The sequence below is a fragment of the Uranotaenia lowii genome, chromosome 3 (genome assembly GCF_029784155.1).
Source record: "Uranotaenia lowii strain MFRU-FL chromosome 3, ASM2978415v1, whole genome shotgun sequence".
Classification (NCBI taxonomy): domain Eukaryota; kingdom Metazoa; phylum Arthropoda; class Insecta; order Diptera; family Culicidae; genus Uranotaenia; species Uranotaenia lowii.
In genome coordinates, this window is record NC_073693.1 from 163200060 (window position 1) to 163212329 (window position 12270).

A 12270-nucleotide genomic window follows, 5' to 3' on the forward strand; every position below is an offset into this window, starting at 1 on the left:
CTCTCCATAACTAAAATCGCGAAGAGTCTTATGAAGAAATTTGGAGAAGACTTCATTCGCGCAATGCCGGTTTCGAAGACGAAAATGAAGATTCTGATGCGATCAAAGGATGCTGCTAACAAGATAGCTAGCATCAACTCAAGCAAGGAGGTTAAGTTTTTTATACCCCAGCGTTTAGTGGAGTGCCTTGGGGTCGCTTACATCGAACCCGAGGTCACTGACGAAGAATTGCAATGTGCAAATGTTTATGACAAACGTAAATCTAACCAAGTTGATAACCCGGAGGTGATACATGTCCGTCGTGTTATCAAGAAGCTGCCAGATGAAACTGAAGAGGCTCTTTACACAGTGATTTTCACTTTTGCCGGATTGAATTTACCCACTCATGTTGAAATAAATAGAGTGCTATATTCCGTGAAACAATATGTTTACCCGGTGAGGCAGTGTGGAAACTGCTGGCGCTTAGGTCATCATAAAAAAGGCTGTAAAAGTGCCAAAAGATGCAACCAATGCTTGGAACAAACGATTAACGAAGACCACGTATGTGAGGGTACTGAACCGCGATGTGTGAATTGCCTTGGACCCCATCGGTCCAATGATCACAAAATGTGTCCAAAAATAATCCTAAAAAAGAAATCAGATAAGGAACGTGAGAATACTTTCTCGCAAGGCCGTGTGGATTGGTTTTGCGCACCAAACTCAGTTCCTACTAGCATCAACTCATGCGATCAACAACCGAAATCTGCAGCAGTGGAAGTAGCATGTCAAACAACAACTGCCGAAGTAACTGGTCCTTCTCAAAAACGTCGTCTCGAGGTTGACTCGGAAGATGACCTGCCCAACCTCGAGGTAAATATTTCGAATAGGGTTTGCGAATCTATCCGGTCAACAGTCGAGTCAAATGAAGTTATTGACATTGTTGCCGATGCATTGGAAGTCGCCGATGATGATTTCGAGTCTAGATTGAAAATTCAACAGATGGTTTTAGCGAAAATTACCGAAGCGGTTAATCTTAAAGTAAGAAGCTGTTTGGATAACCTCCGGTTATGAAAATAGACACACCGGTCAATCAAACAGACACTAATTCTCTGCAATGTCTGCAATGGAATTGCAGAGGTTTACTCACCAAACGCACTTCTTTGATTCAACTTATAAATCAATTCAATATCAACATCTCTCTTCTATGTGAAACTGTTGGGGCCATGAACAAACCTACGCGAGCACTGGGCTCACTGACGGCAGCTGACAGCTCTCGTCAGTGGAGACAGCATGAGTGAGAGAAAGAGATGTTAATGTTATGTTTATGTTTATATCCACTTTAGTTTCCGTCGCGACACACTAATGTTCACGTTTTTATTAAGTCCAAAAAGTTCGTTTTATAATACAATGGTTTTAAGTTAAACCCCGTGTTTTATGTTCCGTTATTTAATATCACGGTCACCTCCGCTCGGAACATAAAAGTGGCGACGAGATAATCGGTTGTGCGCGAAGTGAGAAAAAAAAATTCCCGGCCCTAGCAGAAAAAGGCGAAGGATGGAGGACGAACACATGGGATCACCATCCGGAGGGAGAAATCCGTCGATTCCCGCAAATGCCAATGGCCAAATTGGCAATAATTTGGATTATGCACCCAGGCAGCATCCCGTGCAACAGCAGCAGCACGGAAATCCAATCATTCGTCCACCTTTGCTTCCATCAATCGTCCCGGGAACACAACCTCACTTCCAACAGCAGCAGCAGCAGCAGCAGCAACAACAACAACAACAACCATTCCCGCAGTACCAGACGGATCCGATGCTTTTGCAGATTCTGCAACAGATGCAACAATTCATCATGCATCAGCAGGAAGTATCGCAACGTCACTCGAACCTGTCCCAGGAGTACAGACCTCCATTGGCACCAAACCCGGAACAAATTTTGGAATCGTTGAGTACCAACATCAACGAATTTCGTTACGATCCGGAAAGTGGGATCACTTTTGGTGCTTGGTACTCTCGTTACGACGGTTTGTTTACGGAAGATGCAGCTCGCCTGAATGACGAAGCTAAAGTGCGGTTGTTATTGCGGAAACTCGGTCCGGCTGAGCACGAAAGATATCTAAGTTTTATTTTGCCAGCCTTGCCGAGAGAAATCAAGTTTGATGATACTGTGGGGAAGTTGAAAAGTTTGTTCGGGACGGTGGAGTCATTAATCTGCCGCCGTTACCGGTGTTTACAAGTTTCCAAGCAGCCCTCTGAGGATTATAGGGCCTATGCTTGTCGTGTGAACCGTCTTTGCGTTGAATTCGAGTTGGGAAAAATGAGCGAAGACGAGTTCAAGTGCTTGATGTTCGTGTGTGGATTGAAGTCGGATAGTGATGGGGAAATCCGCACCCGTCTTTTGAGCCGAATCGGGGACAACAGTCTCGTGAAGTTGGAGCAGATTTCCGATGAGTGCCAAAAACTGATGACGATCAAACACGACACTGCGATGATCGCCACCCAATCAGTGTCGACAAAAGTGGTGAATCGCAAGCAGAATTTCAACAAGTGGCCGGAAAGGCAGAAGAAAAACAACCCAGAAGGAGAAATGAGCAAAAATTATAATAGACACCAAAACAAAAACAATAAAAGTGGGCCATTTTCTCCTTGCTGGTGTTGTGGTGCCATGCACTATGCAAGGGATTGCACGTACCGCAACCATCGGTGCAAATCATGTGGTGGTTACGGACACAAGGACGGCTACTGTGCAAGTGCTAAAAAGACAAACAGTGATAAAAGGAAGCTGCCATCGGCGGCCACGAAAACAGTGCAAGTGAAAAGTGTCAAACAGCAACGGAAATACGTCACAGTGCAGATTATGGGAACACCAGTGAAGCTGCAGTTGGATACGGCGTCGGATATCAGCGTGATTTCGGAGAAAACTTGGGCGAAAATCGGGAAGCCGACGACTTCACCGGCGTTAGTGAGAGCATCCACAGCATCAGGACAGCCTCTCAAACTCCAAGCTGAATGCACTTGCGATATTGAAGTCAACGGGGTGCGTCGCAGTGCCAAGTTCTTCATCGTCAAGCAGCCATTGCATCTTCTGGGAATTGATCTCATCAATCTGTTCGACCTGTGGTCAATTCCCATGAACCAGTTTTGCAATCAACTGACATCGTCCTGTGATCTTGGGAATGCCATCAAGGCCGCATTTCCGGAAGTTTTCTCGGACGTTCCTGGGCTGTGTACAAAGGCGAAGGTTAAGCTCACTCTCAGGGATGGCCAGTCAGCTGTATTCCGTCCGAAACGCCCTGTAGCTTACGCCATGTACAGTACAGTGGACAAGGAGCTCGATCGACTGGAACACGCCAACATCATCACGCCAGTCGAGTATTCAGCATGGGCCGCACCGATCGTGGTGTGTGTGTGTGTGTGTGTGTGTGTGTGTGTGTGTTCCATCCAACGACCCCCTGAGCTGGCAGGTATGTTATGCAAAAGACGCACTTTTAATCCATTTGATTAAAACTGTTCAATTGCGGGTGCTGGCGGTGTTAGCTCTATTGAAATTCCAGAAACCCATTTCAGAATGACAGAGACCTAGCTGCACATTCCGAGGTTACTTTCCTTGTCAATAAGCCCCGCCCAATCATAGCCACATGGCCAAATGGGTCACGTAGTTATGATTAGACTTTCCATCTCTTATTGTTGACGTATCCAGGTACTAGATTACTATAATTGCCTAATTATATTAAAATAGTACCCTAACATGTCCAATAAAAGATCGACGTGTATTTAATTTATGGTAATATGCATTTAAGATAGTAATTATATCATGGAAAAAGATTATTATATAAGGTAAAGGAAACAAAATATGAAAGGAAATATTTAAATGCTTATCGGAAGAGCTGAAAACAAATATCATTAAAAATCACTAACATTTTTGTTGAACATAAATAATGAAAAATATCCATTGTTATTTTACACTCTACCTAACTGTAGCGCAAAACATCTGATTTTTGGTCGAGTATTCCTCTGATTGGAAGCTGCAATAAATTATTAATACAAAACAAATTAAACGCCATGCGCCAATTATGCATTTCAAGGGACGAAGGTGAACTGTGGCCTTTCTGTGAATAGCAATTTTAAAATGGAAATATACAAATAAAAATAAATGCACATAAACAATATATATGATAAAAAAAATATAAAAAATATAATGAGGTGAAAAAAAATAACAGGTATTTTAAACATTTGAACTAAGATTTGCTGGTAGAGTTTATTAGTTCCGTCTTCGGCCTTTGTTTTTCTCGTTCCTGAGGAAAATAAATATTTTCAACAATTATTTATTATCCGAATAAGTATTAATATAAATGATATTTAAATATTCATTTTAATTTTTGTTTTACTCAAGAACAAGGGTTCTGCTGCAAGCAAATCTTTTTCAAGTCAATATTATTTTGTTGGTTTATTGAAAATGCGTTAAAAAGTAAAGTACGATTTGAAAAATGTTTAATATTAGAAGAGTATAGTTTTATATATTTGTTTCAATTCATACGTGAGTTAAAGTCATTAACTCTTGTGAGATTATACAAAATATTATAAGGTAAAGACGTTGGCATAATAACACTATATTTCAATAAAATTATTTCACAATGAAAAGAGCAGTGAAGATTTATACTTCTGGTGTACCTGGTTGTGAAAGTGTAATTAATAAAAAGAATAAATAAAACGTATATTGAAACATATAAATACAAACAAAACTATAAATTTTGAATGTTTGTTATCCAACTCCAGTAACGATTTCCTTCTCTTGACGTCTGCTTTGCTTTTGTTTCATTTTGTACTACTATGGATTTTCCAAAAAATTACTTTACCTATTCTATTTTGAAATATTTTGCTATGAATTTATAGCATCAGCTTACTATTGTAACTTTGGTCAAAATATGATTTAGGACATGATAGTTAACAAAGATAAACACATACATTTAGATATGGAAACAGATTGAAATTATTAATTCAAAATGCTAACCAAATTATACTATAATTCAAACTTATAAAACTGATTTTTCTTCACTTTTGCTTTTAAAATAGAAGCATGAGTTTGGAAAAAAAACTCATTAAAATTCATAGCATCACTTTTAATACAAATTGAAAATTTCCTTGCCGTACAAATGAACTTTAAAAATGATCGAATTAATTAAATAACAACCGTTGCTTTAAAAAAAATTTACGCTGATTGAAATCTGGCAACTCTGTAAATAAGTTGTCATGGTTCTAATCATCTGAACGAAACTATGTTGTAGCAACCGTACCTTTGGACTTCCAGAGTTTTTATAAACGTTCGTATCCTGGACACGAACCTTAAACAGCCAATAATCTCGAATCATGCTCAGACCACTGTGACCATATTACCACATCTGAATGAGGATTGACCAGCGTAAACTACTTAAAGTACAGATTGAAATGGTTGAACGATAAATTAATACTTATCTTTAGACTACCAATTCCATTTTTTTTACTTCTTATTAAAAAATAACAATTATTGTGGAAATGTAACCATTTTATGTCATCTATGGAAAATTGTTAATAAATTTAATTCAAGGTACACTGAGGAGGAGCGAAACGCCAACGTGAATTCGAAACGTTGAAACGATCTGATTAATTTCTCACCAAGTTAAGTCGATGATAACAACAACCAAATAATTGCGGTGAATAACCTGTTCATTAACTATGTATGAGATAAATAGCATTTAGATGATAAAATGGGATAAAATATAAATATCATAATGTATCTAGTATATGATGTCATTCCTGGCGACGTTAATTATGTTGCAAAATTGTAAATGATTTTCAAGAACTATGAAGATGATGCTCCTAGAAAATTTAGAAAATGAGAAATAAACTCGGAATCCTCTGTCAAACTGGAAATAATTTACAGGATTATGGATGGATATCAGCAATAAAACTACTTAATTTCACCTGAAATATCAAATAAAAAAATGAAAATCTAAATCAGCTACTAAATGAAGCTTATTTTCTTTTCCACATTAGACCCTTGATTTCGGTTGTCTACAACTTGCAACTACTTGGAAGCGAAATGCTTTTGAGGGACTTCCATTTATGTTTTAAACCAAATATTCATAAGTTTAGAGAGTGCAATTAGAATTTTTTTTTTTTTTTTCCTGTAGGGGAGAGCCCACTGCGACCAGTAGTTGATCTATTGTGGTGCAATTAGAATCATAATATTTATTATTTCTGGCTTTCTATTTCCATAGCATAGCAAGAAGGTTATATGACGGGATGATCTGAAACAAAGATTATTAATCTAGAAGAAAGGATATTAAAAAAAAAAAAAAAAAAAAAAAAACATTTGGTGCTGGTACTGCTAGCATTATAGCAAGCCAAACACATTTATCAAAGATGCTCATCTATTTGTTCGATCTAAAAATGAAAGAAGTATATTTTTCAAATAATTGTGGTTTGATTTTGAAGGTTCCAGCACTTATTATCCAGAGTTAAATAGCTGCAAATGAATTTTAAAAAATCTATATATGAATATTTGAATATATGTTAGTATAAAAATATATATGTGGATATTAATATATAGATCTGAATGTGAAATATTTATGTATAAAAATATATAAACAAAGTACATCTCATATAAACAATCATTATTATTTGAACAAGTTTTTTAAGATACCACTAGGTAACCTGAAAAAAGCAAAAAAGCAAAACTGACAAAATATTAAAACTAAGTGAGTAAAATTGAAGTACAATTAAGAATGCTTTGAATTAAAATAAGCTGAAAAAGCACTTTACAATAAAAAAATTCTAAATATTTATAAAAAAAGAAAATTGAAATTACTTGAACAAACCGTCTAAGTCATGACGTAAATATGGATTTGACCTCAGCTTCTCATAACATCCGAATCAAAAGCGTACGATTGGCGAACACTGTATAAAACATCTATAAAAAAAACTCAAAAGAACTTGAGAAAAAACACAAAATGCTCAACTCAATTAATGCACTACTCGAAACATAGATCCGTTAAACGATAAATAAACATTATTCAAGCATAATTATTCACTTTGTCACTGAGAATTGCGTCAAATGACAACCTGATTATTAATTTTCGTTTCAAACTATTGGAAGAATAATGTAGGATTGTACATATGATTAACGATTGTAGCGCAAACGAGCCTTCAAACGGATTTTTGGATATGTTTGATGCGCCACTTTCATTGAAATAAGTCATTGTATCACGTTTCAAACAGAAGCTAACCCATCCCTCAGGACAACCACAGAGGCTGAGTCAGTTTATGGCAACCCGGGCGGTTAATAATTCCACCCTTTTATATGAATGCGTGGTTCACAAAACTTAAATTGGCCGAACCTGTACTTCTACTATTAGGCAACTTTCGCACAACACTCGGCTCGGCACTTACTATTTAAAACTATCGCACAATTTGGCTTTCCTTTGAACATAAGCGCAACCAAAACATACTCTACTTCACCACTATAAATCTCAATGTGAACATTGAAAGAGAGTTTCTATTTATCTTAATGGGTATACTTAGCTTCGATCCGTTTTCTTCCTTGGCCATTCGACTCCTTAATAACCTAGATTATGCAAAATCCTTGCTTTCTCCTTGGTCAGTCGTCGGGAATTGTTTTAGTTTTGGCCCGTTGTCGACGAGATTGACGTTCCAGCGTTTCGAAGGCGTTACATACCGTTTTCCATATCTGCGTAACGTCATACCGTCACACATTTCAAGACAATGATGCATCACTATTCATGGTGCATGAGTCGTGTGAATTTGGGAGCACTTATTTTCAACGTTAAGGAACACATCGAAAGTGGAATTATCAAATTTTTCTCCCCTTCGAATCCAAATAATTTCATTAATTCGCAAACTCTGGATCCCAATTCTAAAACACTCGCTTCACAAATTATTCATGTATTAGAATACATCACTATTCCACTCATTATCACCACAATTCCGAAGAAAAATTAGTCACTTCTACAGCACAAAACAAGAACGACTTTTCGCTGGCAGTGTTCATGGGCCGCACCGATCGTGGTGGTCCGTAAAGCAAGCGGTGCCATCAGAATCTGTGGAGATTACTCTACGGGTTTGAACAACGCGCTTGAAGCAAATCAGTACCCCTTGCCACTTCCCCAGGACATATTTGCCAAGCTTTCAAACTGCACCATCTTCAGCAAGCTGGATTTATCCGACGCATTCCTGCAAGTCGAGGTAGATGAGTCTTCCCGAGAGTTATTAACCATCAACACTCATCGGGGGCTATATCGCTACAATCGACTATCACCGGGAGTGAAAGCAGCACCTGGAGCATTCCAGCAACTGGTCGACACCATGCTGGCCGGCCTCAAAAACACCTTGGGGTATTTGGACGACGTTTTGATCGGCGGAGCGGATGAGGAGGAGCATAACCGCAATTTGAAGGCAGCTCTTCAACGCTTTCAAGAGTACGGTTTCACCATCAAGGCTGAAAAGTGTTCCTTCGGTTCGCAGCAGATAAAGTATCTGGGGCACCTTATCGACAAACATGGTTTGCGCCCGGATCCGGCAAAAATCGACGTCATCCGCAACCTTCCGCCGCCGACAGATGTGACGGGTGTTCGATCCTTCCTAGGAGCCATCAATTATTATGGCCGTTTTGTTCCTGCGATGCGAACACTGCGTTATCCACTGGATGAGCTGCTCAAAGGCAATAAACAGTTCAACTGGTCAGCCGATTGCCAAAAAGCGTTCGATCAGTTCAAAACTATTCTGGCCTCCGATCTTCTGTTGACACACTACAGTCCAGAATTGCCGATCGTCGTTTCAGCAGACGCTTCATCGGTAGGTGTCGGCGCTACAATCAGCCATAAGTTTCCGGACGGTTCAGTGAAGGTCATCCAGCATGCATCCAGGGCTCTCACTGCAGCCGAACAAGCATACGGGCAACCCGACCGTGAAGGTTTGGCGCTTGTTTTCGCCTGCACCAAGTTTCACAAAATGTTGTACGGTAGAAGTTTCACCCTTCAAACAGACCATGCTCCTCTGTTACGCATCTTCGGATCCAAGAAAGGCATACCCACCTACACTGCCAACCGCTTGCAACGATGGGCGTTGCAACTACTGCTGTACAACTTCCACATCGAGTACATCAGCACAGACAAGTTTGGAAACGCCGATGTATTATCCCGATTGATCAACAACCACATCAAGCCCGACGAAGATTATATTATTGCTAGTGTCAACTTAGAAGAAGATTTGGGATCCGTAGTAGCCAATTCCGCTAGACAAATCCCTCTGAATTTCAAGGCGATTCAGGATGCTACTCAGTCAGATCCGGTCCTTGGTGAAGTCTTCCGTTTTACCCTGAATGGCTGGCCTAAGTCCCGAAAATTGATTCCCGATCACGAGGTTCAACGCTTCTTCGACCGCCAAGACTCTTTGTCTATCGTCCAAGGATGCGTTATGTTTGCCGAGCGTATTGCTATACCGTCGAAATTCCGGAACCAATGTCTTCAACAGATGCACAAAGGTCATCCCGGAATACAGCGCATGAAGTCTATCGCACGAAGTTTCTTGTACTGGCCATCTTTGGATGCAGATATCGTCGAGTTCGTGAGCTCTTGTAAACCGTGCGCCATGGTGGCCAAAAGCCCTCCGTTATCATCGTCTCAGCCGTGGCCCAAGCCGGAGAAACCGTGGCAGCGTTTACACGTAGATTATGCGGGGCCCATAGAAGGAGATTATTTCTTGTTGCTGGTCGATTCTTTTTCTAAATGGGTGGAGATAGTCAAGACCAATCGCACCACATCAGCAGCTACCATCGGTATCTTACGGGGCATATTTGCACGCTTCGGAATGCCGATAACTTTGGTCAGCGATAATGGCTCGCAATTCACCAGTACCGAGTTTGCAACCTTTTGTGTCGAAAACGCCATTCATCACGTTACAACAGCCCCCTATCACCCACAATCAAACGGGCAAGTCGAGCGTTTTGTCGACACTTTCAAACGCTCCTTGCGAAAAATCCGAGAAGGGAAGGCGAGTATTCAACAAGCTCTGGATACATTTTTGCTAACCTACAGAACAACTCCTAATCCTGTTACTGGCCAATCACCTGCGGATTTAATATTTGGGCGACCAATCCGTACTTGTTTGGAGTTACTTCGACCACCACCGACACCCAACGTTCCGGAGAGGCAACTCGAAGGTAAAGTGCGCTGCTTCAAGCAACATGATTCAGTTTATGCTCAACTTCATTCCAAAAACACCTGGAGATGGGCAGCCGGTATCGTGCTTGAACGTGTTGGTCGAGTCATGTACAACGTTTGGATCGAAGACTCCCGAATGTGTCGAATTCATGTGAACCAGATGAGAAGCCGATCATCCAGCGACACGCTCACTCCAGATGTACCAGTCGATTCCAATGACCAAATGCTACCGTTGGACATACTTTTGAGGGAGCACAACTTGCAACTACCTTCTGCTCCATCAAAAACAAATGTATCGTCCCAAAGACATAGTTCGCCGAACGTTTCGAATCCTGGTGCACCTTCCCATCATTCTACGCCTGTACAAGCTTTGCATCCTGAAAATAAAGCATCATCGCCGAGTAATGATGCTTCTTCGTTGTCAGCATCAGTGCCATCGTCGTCGTCTCCGTCCTCTACTACCACTACGAGGAATTCGTCCGGCTTTCGGACGGCAATAGAAACATTACCAGCTGTGCAGCAACCACGCCGGTCTTCGCGAGTTCGAAGAGCGCCGCAGTGGTTCGATCCGTACCAGATCTATTAAGAGGGGAGATGTTGGGGCCATGAACAAACCTACGCGAGCACTGGGCTCACTGACGGCAGCTGACAGCTCTCGTCAGTGGAGACAGCATGAGTGAGAGAAAGAGATGTTAATGTTATGTTTATGTTTATATCCACTTTAGTTTCCGTCGCGACACACTAATGTTCACGTTTTTATTAAGTCCAAAAAGTTCGTTTTATAATACAATGGTTTTAAGTTAAACCCCGTGTTTTATGTTCCGTTATTTAATATCACGGTCACCTCCGCTCGGAACATAAAAGAAACCCACCTGGATAAAGATTTATGCTTCAGGCTGCCGCAACACCTGATATTTCGCAAGGATCACAGGCGGAATTCAATGGGAGTAGCGATCGCAATCCGTACTGATCTTAACCCAATAGCCTTTCCTTTGATATATTCTGGTGAAATTCATCACATTGCTTGTCAAATCCAAAGTAACTTCGGTACACTCACTATCGTATCCGTGTACGTACATCCTCAGGCCAACGTGTCTCGAGAGAATTTTGAAGAATTTTTATCGTCTATTCCGAAACCGTGCATTATCGGAGGAGATTTCAATGCGAAGCACTGTTTGTGGGACAACGAATCTGAAAATACCCGTGGACAACGTCTTCATCAGGCGATGGAAGAATCACATCTTGTAGTTCTCAACGACGGTCAACCAACTAGATTCGATGCAAACCGGACGTGGGGCGCACTTGATATCACGCTGGTTTCTTCGAATCTCAGTTTATGTTTCGACTGGCAAGTATTGGACTCCCCCAACGGAAGCGATCATTTCCCAATAATTTTTCATTCGAGTCTTACCCGCACGATGAAACTCTATCCTGGAATAAATGTTCGCAAAACCGATTGGAAACTTTTTTCGGAACACCTCGAGGATTACTTCGCTGGAAGGGAACAAACGGACAACTATGATGCTTTCTTCGAGACCATCTGGCAGGCTTTGCAAGACTCGACACCATCCAGAAATACAGTGGTAAACGACAACCGAATCCCTCAACCGTACTGGGATGAAGAACTCACCGAGGCAAAAAACGCTACAAGACGAGCTTTCCGCATATGGAAACGGGAACTGTGTGCTGAAGCCTACGAATCTTATGCTGCTACTGAACGTCGATTCAGAACACTAGTACGGGAAAAGAAAAAGAAAAGCTGGAAGACTTTCTGTGACGGTTGTGACAGCTCCACTTCGCTCGGAACTTTATGGAAAATGGCCAGAAGATTCAAAGGCCGAGGTGAACCATCTGCTGCTCGAAAGATTCCGGTTACTGTAGCACATCAACTCTTGGACAAATTGGCTCCGAAATCCGTTAAAAATCCATCACCAGAATTTGAAAACTGTGCTTGTTGCGAACAAGTTGAGAATACATTTTCAATTGTCGATATTCTGGCAGTTCTAAAAACAGGAAAAGATTCAGCCCCGGGCATCGACGCCGTGCCATATTCGGTCATCAGCCATCTTCCA

At 40.9% G+C, this 12270-nt stretch overlaps 1 protein-coding gene across 1 annotated transcript; it reads left to right on the forward strand.

Moving 5' to 3' along the window:
• Window positions 1-63: 63 nt before the first annotated feature.
• LOC129752804 (uncharacterized protein K02A2.6-like) lies at window positions 64-10784 on the forward strand. Its single transcript, XM_055748582.1, has 3 exons — window positions 64-1017; window positions 1807-3381; window positions 8022-10784. The coding sequence occupies exons 1-3, from the start codon at window positions 64-66 to the stop codon at window positions 10782-10784; spliced, it is 5292 nt and encodes a 1763-aa protein (XP_055604557.1).
• The last annotated feature ends 1486 nt before the right edge of the window (window positions 10785-12270 follow it).